The sequence below is a fragment of the Rhinatrema bivittatum genome, chromosome 18, assembly GCF_901001135.1.
Source record: "Rhinatrema bivittatum chromosome 18, aRhiBiv1.1, whole genome shotgun sequence".
Lineage (NCBI taxonomy): Eukaryota > Metazoa > Chordata > Amphibia > Gymnophiona > Rhinatrematidae > Rhinatrema > Rhinatrema bivittatum.
Window position 1 is genome coordinate 50,900,222 of NC_042632.1, and position 15,983 is coordinate 50,916,204.

Genomic DNA, 15,983 nt, shown 5'->3' on the forward strand with positions numbered 1-15,983 from the left:
CATTCGGTTTCTTGTTGATACAGCTCGTCTCTGAGGAAGGAGCGATTGCTCCCTGTTCACCAATCATGTCCTCCTTGGAAGGTATGAGCAGTTGGTCCCTGGCACTTGACTGATTCCAGGCTCTTTTATTGTTAACCAAAAGGTGACAAAATTGACATTATAAAAGGTGAGAGAGTGTGTGTGTGTATATGTATTATTTTTTAAGATAGAGCTGTCATAACAATCATAGGGCTTTGTTGACTTCAGTTTATATATTTTAAATGAAGTATTATTATGTTTATTTGTCATATAGAAATAAAGGTGATAACTAATTAGACTAACTTTATACATTGCTAGCTTTTGTACACTCCATCAGGTCAAAGGAAAATGAGCTCCTGATAGCTAGCAATGTATAAAGTTAGTCCAATGGAAAGGTGTCACCATATATTATTTTTTGAAACAAGAAATCTTAAAAGTTGTCACAAGCAAGAGTTAGTGGTTAAACTTCCTTCTTGTGTATCCTCTTCACACAGCACAGTTCTAATTAGTTATCCAATTCAAAAGTATTTTGTGTGCTGCTGTTCTTAACCAACAGAGACCTAAATGTCCACAGAAGACCGAGAAGCCCAGGAGGATGAACTGCTAGCCTTGGCTAGTATTTATCCTGAGGATGAGTTCAAGAGAGCAGAGACTGCCCAGGGTGGGGAGATCAGGGTGTGTTTGGAACTGCCTCCAAATTTCAGAATATTTGTGAGTGGTAAGTCAGTGTTTGCAGTCGATTTGTGTCACAAACTTTGTGGGAAAGGAGAGGGATAAACTAGTACAGTGCACTTAGATTTTTCTTATAATTTTAAAATCTGTTTAAATGTGTGCAGCTCTGGGTTTCATCACTGTAAACAGCAGTCAGAAAGCTAAACCGTAGACAAGTAAAAAAGTCTTTTGAATGCTTGGTTCCTTTTCTTCTTTCTGTGTTTTTGGTGTAGGCAATGCTGCTACGAATCTTAACAACGATGATTTTGAAGACTCAGTTTGCTTTCTACCTCCAGTTGTGCTGAACTTTGAACTTCCAGCAGATTACCCATCAGCCTCTCCTCCTGCGTTTACTCTTAGCTGCAAGTGGCTCTCCCGTATTCAGGTGTGGCTTCAGCACTCTGTACGGCTTCCTAAGACCACAAGTGAAAGGGCCTTTACGCGACTGCCGTCGTCCTAGAAAGATACAACCGTAGTGAGTCAGGTCTTCAGAGGGCTAGCCCTGCTAGTTTGGTTAGCAAAAATGACAGGAGGCGGGTGGCACCTTATAGACTAAATACCTCAGCTGTCAGTAGTCTGGACTACAATGCTATTAATACTCTGTTTCCACACCCTGCCTGCCTCATCCAACGCCTTCTCTTTGTTCTGTATCTCCACCCTCCTGCCACCCCCATATGTTTTACCCACCTCTGTGCTACATTTTGGGCATCTGGCGAAGTGGCCTCTGCCCTCGAAAGTTCATGCCTCAGTAAATTGGTGAGTCTATAAGGTGCCACCCGCCTCGTGTCATTTTAACTGATACGAGGGATGTGTTTTCTTTTTTGTAGGTTATTGTTTGTAGGAAGAAAACCAAGAATGACCAGCTTTTTTTAATTTAATTTGTTGTGTTTATATTCTGCCTTTCATGACACTTCAAAGCAGACCACATTCAGGTTTCAGCCTTTGACACCTCCAGTTAATTCAGAATATGTCAGTTAGGCTTTTGGGGGAGGGGAGATGAAAAACTGCGTAGTTCTAATTTTATGAGACTTACATTGCTTTCTAGTTGAAACCAGGGTGGAATGGTGGAATTTAATGTGCTTACCCTGGTTTTTAAATGTTTATACTGGGGAGAACCTAAATATTTGTCCGACCTCCTCACATGTTATGTGACTGAGGATGTTAGGGTCATTGCAACAGCTGTTGTTAGCCACTCCACCCCTGGCTGTTTCTGGACTATCTACAATCAGAAGTGGAGTGCTTTTTATGTTTTGCATTATCAGTTTGCAAAAATGTCATTCTTTCTGGGGACGATAACTTTGAACCAGCCGTGTGCTGGCTCGCGCTAATGGATGCAGCCGTTTGATAACCTCCGTGTGTATACGCGCAGATGGTATAAAATAGGCTGTATGCGCGTGCATGTGCGCACAAATGCCAGCTCTACCGCGTAAGTAGGACGCAGTTACCAGTTTTCCCAGTCCATTCCCAGTTTGCCCAGGAAAAGGATAGGACTTCCTAAACCCCCTGTAGCCCCAACCCTTAAAAGCCTGCTAACTAGTCTCCTTGTTTGTGCTTCCAAGGCAGAAGTCCAGGTACGAGCTAGGGGATCCCGTTGCACTCCTAGCGCACATTTCACGTTACGTGCCCGGACCCCGCTCCTCCTATTTGTGCGCTCGCTCGGGCGCTTCTTAAAATCCGCATGGCGCACGCCGGCCCGAGATACTCACATATCTCCCAGCTTTGCTACGCGCAGAGCTCTTAAAAGTTGCCTTTAAGCAAAACTAAGATTCAGGAAGGAAGGAAAATCAGAGCTTTGTGATTGAGAAGACTCTGTTTATTTTCTAGCTCCAGTTGTTCTCGGATTTCTAATTGTTGTTTAAGTCCATGCATTTTCAGAATACAGGTCCTAATGATACTATAAAGTCTTACAATTTGGTTCAGCTGGATGTTAAGTTTCTGTTTTTCCTGTAGCCACCGAATGGGAGAATGTCCTTTGTGAATAAACCTTAATATGTCTTTCCTAGTTTTACCACTCTTGCTTCTTGCATACAACTGTGTATTTACAGAACAATGGCAGTCAAGATATTACCTTGAAGATACCAAGCGCAGCTTAAGTATGGATTGCATGACCCCACAACTCTGGAACATAAGCTGGGAACATGCTGACCTAAAATTTGAATGCTGCTTTTGTAAACCGCTGTGATCTTCTTTTGGAACAATGGTATATAAAAGACCTCAATAGAAGGGAGAGAAGGAGTAATGGCAGCATTTTATATATAAAGTCTGAGTACTTTAATTCAGATGAATATACAATGAATATTATATATAGCACATTTTTCCTCCTGCTACTATCTCTTTTCTCTTTTTTTCATTATGCTTTCTGATTCTTTTTGATTCTTTGTTCACTTCTTTAACACCTTTCTGTGGTACCCTGTCACTGCTTCTCTCTGTCCCCCAAGCACCAGTCTTTTCACTAGACAGGCAGCAGAGAAGGGGCCATCCCTTATCTGCAGGCTACTTAATAACTTACTCCATGCTCTGGGAAGGGCGGCCTAGTACTGATGCCATGCAGAATTAGCAGAACACGGCATCTATAAGTGGCATTTACATCAAAGTGGGGTACAATAAACCCCCCCAAATAAACCAAAAACAACCCCACATATAACAAAACACATCATGCAAAATTAAACAATGTAACACATGAAAGTATAAATAATCTTTATTGAACAAGGCCCATGGGGGGTACTGGATCCAAACACTTGAGGCTGTTGAGTTGTACGTCCATTGTTCTAAGCTGTAACTTTTCTGTTGCAGCTCACCGCCCTCTGCAAGCAGTTAGACAATTTGTGGGACGAAAACAGAGGCTGTGTGGTTCTGTTTGCCTGGATGCAGTTTCTTAAAGAAGAAACGATGGGACACCTGCACATTTTGTCTCCCTATGAGCTGAGAGTGAATAGCCAAGGAAAGCAGAACTGTAAATCTCTGATTCCGAGGAAAGTGGACCTGGACTCGTGTGTGGAGTCTGATTCCGCAGAGGGGGGAGCCGTGGATGAAAGAGCCGTACAGGACATTGAGTCTTTGACAAGCCTGATCAGGGACATCCTGGATTTTGACCAGACGCAGCAGAAGAAGTGCTTTGATAGTAAGCTCTACATGTGCAACATCTGCTTCTGCGAGAAGCTGGGCAGCGAATGCATGCACTTCAAGGAGTGCCAGCACGTGTACTGCAGTGCCTGCCTGAAAGACTACTTCGAAATTCAGATCAAGGATGGTCAGGTTCACTGCCTCAACTGTCCAGAACCGGAGTGCACGTCTGTGGCCACCCCTGCCCAGGTACAGTACGAGCAGCCATCTGGCATTCATTACCAGGACAAGTGTTCATGTAGTTGCGCTGTTTCCCCAACCTTTTCAAATCCGAGGCACACGTACATTAACAAAAAGGTTGTGTGGCACATTAAACTCCTCCACAAGGCAGGCAATGCAGTCATGTAGCCAAAAGAAAAGCTCCACCAGTTTTATTTTTCAAAATTGTAAAACAAAGGGAGAGAGGGGATAGAGATACATATGGCCCTGTTGTGGTGGACCAGCTCTCTCTGTATACAAGTGCAGGATGAGGGAGATGTCCGTGCGATATGGGCCGCTGGCTGTTGCTTACCTTGGCTGCTGCATGTGACTGCCAGAGCTCCTTCTCTACTGCTACTCCCAACACTCGGAGTAAGTCACATGCAGTGCTCACTCTCCCCCCATCTCACTCAGAATGAGGCTAGAAGGAGGTGGCATCATGTGCCACAGAAAGCAGGGCCCAGCTGCCTATTAATTACATGATTACATGTGCTCTCAGAAAGGGGCTCCTGCGTGTGTCAGGGCCGTTGCTGATCAGGTCTGAAAGGCCATACCAGTGTGCCATGGCAGACTGGGAAACAGCGATGTAGGGAAAGCAATACAAGTGCACAGCTGCTCCTTCCTTCCTTCCTCTGAAAATCTGCTGGCACCCACTGCCACCACGCCAAGCCCCTCATTTTCCTCTTCAGAAGGGAGCAATCATTCAGATGTTAGCTTGCACCCTCTAACCCTATCGAAGGTCAGGGATTACCAGTCCCTCATTTTCCTAGAATGTTGTCTTCCCACAGTGCCCCAAAAACCTAACGCCTTCTTAAGATCTCCGTATTTCCGCAGCCTGTTTTCTGGTATAATAATGCTTACTTAAACTAGAATCTCCCACTTTTCTTCCTTAATTTCTTTTCACTATTATTTTCAAAGCAACACGAACACACAAGCAGCTATCTTCCAAAAAAAAAAAGTCCAGCTAAAGAAAAGAAACAAAAATAAAACAAACTGTGCTTTGCCTCTGAAGGTTTGAAGTCAACTCACAGTTTTAAGGCCTAGAGATGCCAGGAAGGCAAAGAGCAAAGGAAGCAAGAAGGGGTCCCCTCGCTTTCCAAATCCCACAGCAAGAAGTAGGAACAGCTGTGAAACAAGGAAGGACCCCAAGCAGCCAAATTCCTGCCCAGCAGAGTCCCGTTCCTACAAGACTTGCCTCCATTTCTGTGTGTCTAGCTGTTTTAAAAACGGCTTCTCAAGCAGCGTTCATGGGAAAGCAGTGGCTGTTCTTTCCAGTCGCTGAGGGACAGAAACCCTGCAGGCAAGGAGCTGGGCCCCACCTTCAAAGACCAACCCTTAATCCTTAGCCAAGGCAATGCAGAGCCTCCTTTCCATCCCGGGTATCCTTTTATCCGCAGCTGCTGATCGCCATCCAGCTTTGATCTCTTCTTTGTCGATCTGTTATCACTTTTTATTAGCCGAGCAATCTTTAGCTGGAGCTCTGGCAGACTGACATCTCCTTGCGCGGCTAGGATCGCGGTGCCGCTGCTTCTTTCTGGGGCAGGAGGCCTTAGGTCCTGCGGACTGCTGACCGCTCTGATTTCTCTTCCTGCAGGTGAAGGAGCTGGTTGGCGAGCAGTTGTTTTCCCGCTACGACCGCCTCCTCCTGCAGTCCAGCCTGGACTTGATGGCAGACGTGGTGTACTGTCCCCGCCTCAGCTGTCAGACGCCGGTCATGCAGGAGCCAGGCTGCAGTATGGGGGTCTGTTCCAGGTGCCGCTATGCCTTTTGTACCCTCTGTAAAATGACCTACCACGGAGTATCTCCATGCAGAATGACTGCAGGCAAGTTGCAATGTGCTGGAAGTGACTTACAATTTTAACTTACTAGAACAAAATTGTATTGCAGCTACCACTAAGCCTCAGGCAGCCCCTAACGCCGGTTTTATTTTTTTTGGGGTACACTTCCATGCTTTCATACTGTGGCGATGTCGGCCAGGCTCCGAGTGTTCATTCCTGGATCTGGGATTTGGGAACCATTTTATTTTCATATTCAGTCTTAAGTATTTCCAGACATTTTTGTATTTTTTTTGGGGGGGGGGGGGGGGCACAGTGAATTTCAGGCAGGGCAAGTGCCAAGTGATTTTCCATCCAGCCAGTCTGAGATGAACACAAGCTCCTTGTCTGGGGGGTGCGGTAGGTCCTCGCTCCCCTCCCCTCCTGAAGGTATCCCTGCATAAGTGGTGTGTGAGAGGAAACCGAAGAAATGCTTTTAAAATATGTTCTAGTTGTAGGTGAGAGCTTTTTATTGCACTAACTCAATATATCTATGACCTGCTATCGAGAGCTAGGTTTCCTTCATCTCATCGATGAAGGAATAGCACAGTTATATTGCGTTTAAATAATACAGAATAATCCAGGCCTGAGGCTCTCTGCAAATTTATTTATTATTTATTTATTTATTTAAGAGGTTTTATATACCGATGCTCATGAAAAATCATATCGCGTCGGTTTACATATAACTTTAGTTGGAATTACAATAAACAGGGGAATTTAACCTGGAGAAACAACTCTAGAGAGTCACAAACAAGGATAGAGGTGGAGAATGCCATTACAGTTCATAAGGGAAAGGTAGGGCACTGACGGAGAAGGCAGTAACAGTAAAACATTATCTGAGCGAGTCAATATCCTTATTCAGTTATTTTCTGTTTGTTTCAAAGTATTTGATCATCTTAATTTCAAATGTGTACTCCTGAATTTCCTTTGAATTACCCTGAAGTCATTAAGAGAGTGTGACTTTCCTTTGAAAAAGATTCACCTACGGAGGTGTCGCTCGGTTCTCCTCCATGAAGATTTCTTCCATGATACTTTGCTCAGAATATGTTCTGCAGGGCCGGCCCTGCGCATTGTGCACCGCGCCGGCTGACGCGCCCTGCCTCATGAAGGCTGCAGTTCTCTCTCTCTCTCTTTCTCTCTCTGGATATCTGGGAGACACTGAAGACAGTTTTTTCAGGGCGTGTAGAGAATTTCAGTAGTGGGATTGGGATGGTCGGCGCAGAGTATGAGGCTAATTGTGATTTTCCTTTCCACGTGTGCCTTTTCAGAAAAACTCGTGGCTTTGCGCAACGAGTACCTGGAAGCAGATGAGGTCAATAAAAGGTTTTTGGAGAAACGCTATGGCAAGCGAGTATTTGAGAAAGTGATGGAGGAGATGGAAAGCAAGGACTGGATTGAGAAGAACTCCAAACTCTGCCCCCGCTGCGGCACTCCCATCCAGGTAAGGCTGATGGGAAGAAAGAGCCTCATTCGTCCCTAGTCCATGAGTTACCTTTTAGCTATGGTTAGCAATTGAAAATTAAATGGAGAACAGTGAGCCAGATGGAAGTTTGGACTTCCCGTTGAGTTTATTAGGATGGATTTAAAGCAGGGATGGTCATCTGACTAGTTTGCAACATTTTTGAAAAGCACAATCAAATCCTGGCCTGTTGCAGTGTGCATACGGCCAGATTTAAAGAATGGGCATAATTTGTGCATATTGAGAGGGCAATATTCAAAGGGATCTTTTTCTGTAGGTAAATGTGTGTTTATCCGTGGATTAAATCCATTATGTTAGCCAGCTCCCTTCCCCACCCCCTCCTGTCCCCTTCATGGAGACGGGGAAAAGAGGCGAGGCCAGGGAAGGCCAACAGAAGTATGTGTGTGGGGGGATTTCATTTTGACATCCCTGCACCTGCGTCCTGCAACACGGGGGAAGCTTTCCTGCGGCAATGAGGGAAATGGCAGGCGCTGCAGGAGGAGGCTGGAACAGTGAGTTGTCTTTTGCCTTTGCAGAAAATCGATGGCTGTAACAAGATGACCTGCTCTGGCTGCATGCAGTACTTCTGCTGGCTCTGCTTGAGCTCTTTGTCCAGAGGAAATCCATACTGGCACTTCAGTGACCCTTCTTCCGTGTGCTTTAATCAGTAAGTATGCCCAGGCCTTTGCTCACACGTCAACAAACTGCCAATATATTCTAGACTTCTGGCTTCTTTTCATGTTATAAAGTCAGTTTTCCTAGCATGTAGCCAAATGGATCAGGACCAATGGGTTATATTCCCCTGCCAGCAGATGGAGATAGGAGTCAGGTTTCAAAGCTGACTTCACCCTACATACACCCCTGCAGTAACCTCAGCCCTTCAGTATTTCTCCATCCCCCATCGGTATATAAAAGCCTTTAAATAAAATAAATAAATAAATGGTGGACGTACTTCTCCCTATGGGGATCGCAGTACTTTCTGAAAGAAGAAATTCTACTTTTAAATTGGAGAAAAAATTGAGCCCCGCTCTCCTGCGGCGATACCTAAAGGTCCCTTCCCCAGCTGATAATTCCTGAGGATATTTCCGAGATCCCTCAGAGATGTGCTTTTGTCCGGTAGCCGGTTCCCGGCGTGGACTTTGCTGCTGAAGCAGCTGAAAGGCAGCGGGTGCAGGAATCCGAGCACGGCCGTGACAACCAAAGCTCTCTCCCCCCACAGCTGGAGACCATCTCTGCTCAGCCGGTAAGCGCTGAACCCAGGTAAGTAAAAAAAAAAGAGGATTACCTCCCAACTCAGAGGCATTTGGAGGGGTTTCTGTAAGACTTCCTCTGGTCTCCTTGCTCGGTGTGCTGTACCGACGTCGTTCCTGATCCCGTTGGGGTAAGGGGAAGTGGGCTTCCAAGCAGGTTGAGCGCCCCCCCCCCCCCCCGGTGGGCTTAGGCGCTGCTTCAGACTTGGTCGTCACACCGTGTGGTGGGCCGCAGCAGCACCATCTTCCGTGTGTCTTCGTGCGTGCTGTAGTGCCCTCCATAGAGCGTCAGGACGCAAAGTGCATGTCTGCCTCCCTGGACTTTGCTAAGCCCGGCTTCTCTTGGGGTACTTAACTGGAAGTACCCCGGCTCTGAGTAACCCCGGGACTGGGTCATCCATGGGAGAGGGAAATTCAGCAGCACCTACCCCAGAACCTCCTGGTCCAGGCATGGACCCGGCTGCCTTCTCGTGGATGGGATTTTTTCCAGGGCCTTCAAGCCTTCGTATAGATGCAGTCTGCTGCCTCACTTGCCCCTGTCCGGATGGAACCTCAGCCGGTAAGCCCTCCCTCTCCCAGTCCTATCGGCAGACCTCGAGGCATGCCTTGCCTCACCAAAGGTATCCCTGGCAGGAACCTGGACGGCATGGATGAAGAGGAGAATACAGATTCTTTGGAAGATGGGGAAATTTCCCCTGGTTTAAGACTGTATTGGGCCATGTTACAGTTTTTCCAAGAGACAAATTGCTGGCCCTGGTTTCCCAGACCCTGAATAAGTTGGGAGTTCCTGGGGCAGACTCTATGACAGAACCAAAGAAGAACCCCATTCTGATTTCCCAATGGAAAGCCTCTTGCTACTTTCCAGTACTGGAAGCCATCCAGGAGTTAATTGACCTGGAATGGGATGCCCCAGAAGCAAGTTTTAAAGGTGGATGAGCGATAGAAGCTCTATAACCACTGGATCTGAAAGCAAGAGAACATTTACGTTTCCCTAAAGTGAATGCACTGGTCTCTGCTATCTCTAAGTGAACAACTATCCCAGTGGAGGGAGGAGCAGCTTTAAAGGATGCGCACAATAGACGGATGGAGTCCATCCTTAAACAGGCCTTTAACGCAGTAGCAATGACCTTACAGATTGCTTCTTCTTGTGCCCTGATAGCTTGTTCGTGCCTGTTCCTCTCTCGGAAGGTGGATGACTCGGGGGTGAATTGCAGAGCGGTTATGGAACACGTCTCTGCCTTTTTAGCTGACGCGGGCTTGGACCTAGTTCGTACCTTGGCCAGAGGAGTGGCCTCAGTGGTGGTAGCCCGAAAACAGCTATGGCTGCGAAATTGTTCAGCAGACGCAACTTCCAAGGCAAATCTCACAAAGATGCCTTTAAAGCATCACTCCTCTTTGCAAGCCAGATGGAAAAGCTGGCCAGTAAATGGAGCAAATCTCCAGTTCCCTGGCTACCAGAAGATGAGAGAGCATTTACAGTGCCCCTCGCCCATGAGGGGTCGATCCAGGGACTCCCAATGCTTTCGCCCCTACAGAAACTCGACATTTCAGAGGTCTCGGTCCTTCGGGAGGTCGCAGTCCTTTCAGAGTCAACAGCCCAAAAGAGGGGCAGGTTTGGCCCGACCCACCCTTTCAAATGAGGAGATCAGGGGTCAACTGTCCCTCTTCTATCAATGGTCGGTCGAGATCACTTCAGACAAATGGGTACTGGAAGTCATACGAGAAGAATATGCACTGGAATTTTGCAGCACTCCTCTGGACATATTCATGATATCTCCTTGACACTCCCAGCACAAGAAGCAGGCAGTGGAGACTACCCTGTTAAGGCTCCTCAGGATGAGGGCTATAATCCCAGTACTTAAGCCCCAGAAAAATACGGGGTGTTATTCCATCTATTTCATCGTACCCAAGAAGGAAGGTTCCTTTCGCCCCCATCCTGGACCTCAAGTGCTTCAACCGACATGTTGTGATTCATTTCCGTATGTAAACCCTATGCTCCCTGATAATGGCCTTACAATCAGGAGAATTCTTAATCTCCCTGGACCTATCCGAGGCCTACCTGCTTATTCCAATCCGGCAAGAACATTCCTACACTTTGCGGTACTGGGTCGCCATTATCAGTTCCGGGCACTGCCCTTTGGCTTGGCCACCACCCCGAGAACATTTTCCAAGATTATGGTGGTCATAGCGGCAATGTTGAGAAAAGAGTTAATCCTGGTGCTCCCATACTTGGATGACTGGTTGATCCGGGCAAAGTCCATGGAAGAGAGTCTCCGGGTGACCCAACTCGGTTGTAAACCTGGACAAAAGCAGTCTCAAACCCTCCCAGTCCTTGGAATATCTGGGAGCAACACCAAGCAGGGCAAGGTCTTCCTCTCGACCATGCGGATAAGGAAGTTGATGTCCAAAGTGCGTCAGTTGATGAGTACGATACACCCGACAGTGTGGAGCTATCTTCAAGTCCTCGGTTTGATGGTGGCAACCCTGGAAGTAGTGCCGTGGGCAAGGGCACACATGCTACCACTTCAGTGCTCCCTACTGTCACGATGGAACACGTTGTCTCAAGACTATTCAGTTCGCCTCCACTTACCGATGGAAATATGCTCTTGGCTCCAATAGTAGCTGCAGGAAGCTCATCTGGGCAGGGGTGTACCCCTGTCCTCTCTGAACTGGCTGGTCCTCATGACAGATGTGAACCTCCGGGGCTGGGGAGCTCACTGTCAGGAACTGATGTCCTGGGGCATTGGACCAAGGAAGAGGCCCTCTGGAACATAAACCACCTGGAAGCCTGGGCAGTCAGATTGGCATGACTACAATTCAGCCACATACTCTAGGATCAAACGGTCCGCGTAATGTCGGACAATGAGACGATGGTATCCTACATCAACCGCCATCGTGGAACCAAAAGCCAGCAAGTGTCACAGGAGATAGATCTCTTTATGGATTGGGTGGAAGTACATTTACAGATGATCTCAGCCTCCCACATTGCAGGAAAAGACAACGCCAGAGCAGACTTTCTAAGCAGGGAGAGTCTGGATCCAGGAGAGTGGGCGTTGTCTGCCAAAGCCTTTCGGCTGGTAGTAGATCACCGGGGTCTCCCGTCCATTGACCTGCTGGCTGCTTCTCACAATAAGAAGGTTCCCCGATTCTTAGTTGCAGAAGAGATCAGTGGTCCCTGGGGATCGATGTTTTCATTCAGACCTGGTTGGAAGAGGAGTTGCTATACGCCTTCCCTCCGTGGCCGCTGCTGGGCAGGATCATTCATAGAATCAAGCTCCACAGGGGGTTAGTCCTACTAGTAGCTCCAGATTGGCCCAGGCGTCCGTGGTATATGGACATGTGGAGACCCCCCTGTGCCTCCCACTGCACAGAGACCTGCTACAGCAGGGACCGGACCTTCATGAGGCTCCGACTCAATTTTGTCTTAAGGTCTGGCCCTTGAGAAGGCTCGCCTGATGAAGCGAGGGATATTCAGCGGCAGTAATTACCACCTTACTCTGTGCACAGAAGTACTCTATGTCCCTAGCGTATGTACTGGTCTGGAGAGTATTTGAGGCCTGGTGCAAAGAACGCGGTGTGTCCCCTTGGATGGTCAAAATCCCACTAATTCTGGAATTTTTGCAGGACGGCTTGAATAAAGGTTTGACTCTTAAGTCCTTGAAGGTCCAAGTAGCAGCTCTCTCTCCTGTTTCAGGGACGAGGTGAATGGAACCCGCCTCTCGGCTCATCCGAACGTGGCCCATTTTCTGAGGCACCTCCAGCCACCCCTATGGTTGCTGGTTGCCTTATAGAATCTTAATCTAGTATTGGAGTTTTGGCAGGGCCCTCTTTTTGGCCACTGAGCAGTATTTCCTTGTGTTTTTTTAACCTTGAAAATGGTATTCCTGGTGGCTATATCTCGGCACGTCGTATCTCTGAACTACAAGCATTGTCGTGTCGAGAACCGTTCTTCCAGATGATTCCAGGAGCATTACAGCTTCGAAGCGTTCCATCCTTCTTGCCCAAGGTAGTCTCAGATTTTCATTTGAAACAGTCCATTTCATTGCCATCCCTAGATAAGCACAAGGATGTGGAAGAATACCGCCTCCATCATTTGAATGTCAGTAGGCTTTTGGTGCTGTATCTGGAAGTTTCAGAACCAGTCTAAAAGATGGACTGCCTGTTTATCCTTCATGATGGAAGGACACAGAGTGAACCAGCTTTGCAGGCTACGATAGCTCGCTGGATTAAGGAGGTGGTCACAGGAGCCTATGTGGAGGCAGGAAAGCCAATACCCTTTCAAGTTAAAGCTCATTCCACTAGGGCTCAGGCGGTCTCATGGACAGAAGTTAGACTGCTGTCCCTGTCGACATCATCCGAGTGGTGACATGGTCCTCTTTGCACACCTTCTCCAGGTTCTATCGCCTGGACGTTCAGGCCCGAGAAGATGCAGCCTTTGCAAGGCTAGTAACAACCGGATCGCAGGCAGCCTCCTGCTCCGATCGGGAGTAGCTTTTGTACATCCCATTGGTACTGAGCCCATCTGGCTACTCGCTAGGAAATGGAGAAATTACTTACCTGATAATTTCACTTTCCTTAGTGTAGGCAGATGGACTCAGCATCCCGCCCACGGCTGCCCAAGAATGGTGCCAAGGACTCGCCCTTGGAGTGCATATCTATTTCAATAGATTATGGATAAGCCGTCATCCAGTCCCTAGATCAGGGCATCTATGATCTTACTCGGGTTCAGTGTTTGTTTGCTTGAGTCAGTTATGGTTATCCGTTTTTAATCAAGTTTTTTCAATAGTTTGTCCACACTGGCTTTTGACGAGAATACTGGAGGGCTGAGGTCACTGCAGGGTTACGTATAGGGTGACGTCAGCTTTGAAATCTGACTCTGTCTCCATCTGCTGGCAGGGGAGCATAACCCATTGGTCCTGAGTCCATCTGTCTACACTAAGGAAAACGTAATTATCAGGTAATGAATTTCTCCAATAATAATGAGAACATTTATGTGGGGTTTTTCTGCCCTCAGACAGGAAGAGATTAACATCTAATGATGCAGATGTGCTATTGTTTCTCTGTCTGCTTTCACGATACAGTGAATAATAACTTGGATTTAGATTTAGCTCAGTGGTTAAAGCATCGAAGCATGCCTGAAGAGAACTCCTGGGTTTGCAATGTGCTGCCAGGTCATCAATGCCAGAAGAGGCTGCATGTTTGCCACTGAAGTATTACTGTAAATTGTACAGTGGATTAAGATAGCTCAGGACATCTGTCTGCAGTCACTTACATTTGAAAGAAATGTGGTTTTTAAGTGACAGTTCACAGAGATAGGGGCTCTAGAGCCAGATAAATATGTGACTGCAGACAGATATCCTGAGCTATCTTAATCCACTGTAATACTTCAGCGGCAAACATGCAGCCTCTTCTGGCGTGAATGACCTGGCAGCACATCGCAAACCCAGGAGTTCTCTTCAGGCATGCTTCCATGCTTTAACCACTGAGCTAAATCTAAATCCAAGATTTCTTTCAAACCACATATTACATTGAATGGTGCTAAAGAAATATAGATCAGTCATGGTGAACTGCAGTCCTCGAGTGCCACAAACAGGTCAGTTTTTCAGGATATCCACAGTGAATATGCCTGAGACAGATTTGCATACAAAGGAGGCAGGGTGCAAATCTATCTCCTGCATATTCATTGTGGATATCCTGAAACCCTGGCCTGTTTGTGGCACTCGAGGGCTGGAGTTCACCATCATTGATCTAAGTGCAGCTTTTGGGCTGTCAGTTTAATGGCTGATCTGTGTAACAGCTTTTCAAGGGGCGTGGGAAGGAGGGCAAGTTACTGTTGGTAGGCTATGGCACAAGGTCACACACAGCAGAGGAGTTGAATTTGAGTTCCAGGATCTCTCCTGACTCTTGGTGCATCGCTGTCAGTGACGGCACTCCCTGCTGATGAATTAAAAAAAAAAAAAAAGGTTTAGCTGTCGAGTGTTTCTTTCAAGCTTGTTTTGAATAAATCAGGTGTTTGCGATGAAGCCTGTTTTCTTCCAGGTTGTTCCAAGAGATGGAAGTCAATGATGACAACAACCTAAGAGAATGAAAATGAGCTATTTCCAGGAACACAGCATACGCCAGGAAGCATGAGTGGACGGGGCTTTCAGCCAGGGGGTTCGTGCCCTCTGTAGCACACGGATATCACAGGCTGCTTCTGTGGTCCTTCTTGCCACAGTCCAAACCAGCAAAGATGGTTTTGCATATACTATGGGTGAATAAGGACTTCTCAGACGGTGCATGCAATCTTACTGTTTTAGGCCTGCTTATCAAACTGTCGGTTATAGTTTCAGAAAAAGAAACAGGAGTTTAGAGGGTGTGCAAATTATAACGTTACCATGTTTCTGAAAAACGTTGGAATATATAATGTTAACATTTATTGAACTAATGTTTTGCATGGAGGTTTCCGTATCCTTTTTGCATCTAATTTTCAGTCGCTCCTTGCCCAGATAATTATTGCCTCTTTTGACTGTCAGCGTTGGCAGTTAGCCATCATATTATTTTGGATGCCATTACGGACTGCGTTATGCCATTCTGATATTTTTTTTTCCCCCACTCACTCTCCTAGTCTGTGGGTGACAGCACAGTATTCTGAGCTCATATGCAGAACCGAGAGTAGAATTCTATTTGATAATCAGGATTATGGACTTCACTGAACTAAACTTAACTGCTTTATATGTAATCTGAATCTCAGGATAAGTGCAAGAATGCTGGGCCTCAAGGTCATCTTTATGGTGGGATCGACTAAGAGGATGAGGGACTCTGTGAACCCTCCTGCTGTATCCCCTGCGTTGATTGTGCTTTGCTGCTGGGATAACACACCTGCCTTATAAAAACCATAGCTTATAAGCTATGATGCATCTGCGTGATTGGTGCAGCCCTCGGGACGTGCTCCCATCGACAGCCCTGCTGTCAGGCACAGCGAAGGCAATTCTTCAGTCAGCTGTACACGTAGCCCTCAAAGGCTCGGGCCAGCATTGGCTCTTATCAGATGACTCTGCCGCCTGCCCTAAGCGTTTTAAAGTGCAGAATTTGCAAGGAAGTTTCTAACTAGAATTTTCCATGCAAACGTTAAAAAAAAAAAAAATCTCTTGTGACAGTAGGGGGACAATCAAACTGTTTTAAATTTACCTATTTGCAAAAAGTGTCTAAATATACATTGCATTTTTGTCTTGCTGAAACAGGTTTTATACTTTCTTCTTAGGCATTAGGTATGTGTGCAGGGAGAAGAAAGTTTGCATCTCACAACAAATATATTTATAAATGACTGTTTGTGGTCAGTTTTGCAGGTGGAATAATGGGATAAAATTGGTAGCAGAATAAAGTTCTGTAATAGTTCTGTAAGATACCGAGCCAGGTGGACTTGAGATG

General features: G+C 46.6%; 1 protein-coding gene across 6 annotated transcripts in view; it reads left to right on the top strand.

Moving 5' to 3' along the window:
* Positions 1 to 15,743, top strand: part of RNF14 (ring finger protein 14) — a 22,889-nt gene extending 7,146 nt beyond the window's left edge. For 2 of the 6 annotated variants that reach the window (XM_029583711.1, XM_029583712.1), the window contains exons 2-9: positions 24 to 166; positions 575 to 736; positions 963 to 1,114; positions 3,523 to 4,041; positions 5,645 to 5,873; positions 7,133 to 7,305; positions 7,860 to 7,990; positions 14,613 to 15,743. In XM_029583711.1, coding sequence (XP_029439571.1) covers positions 583 to 736; positions 963 to 1,114; positions 3,523 to 4,041; positions 5,645 to 5,873; positions 7,133 to 7,305; positions 7,860 to 7,990; positions 14,613 to 14,661 — 1,407 coding nt within the window. In that variant the 5' untranslated portion in view covers positions 24 to 166; positions 575 to 582 and the 3' untranslated portion in view covers positions 14,662 to 15,743. Of the gene's footprint in view, positions 1 to 23; positions 167 to 574; positions 737 to 962; positions 1,115 to 2,774; positions 2,930 to 3,522; positions 4,042 to 5,644; positions 5,874 to 7,132; positions 7,306 to 7,859; positions 7,991 to 14,612 lie in introns of all 6 variants that reach the window. The other 4 variants (XM_029583715.1, XM_029583713.1, XM_029583716.1 and 1 more) reach the window with 3 other exon arrangements.
* The last annotated feature ends 240 nt before the right edge of the window (positions 15,744 to 15,983 follow it).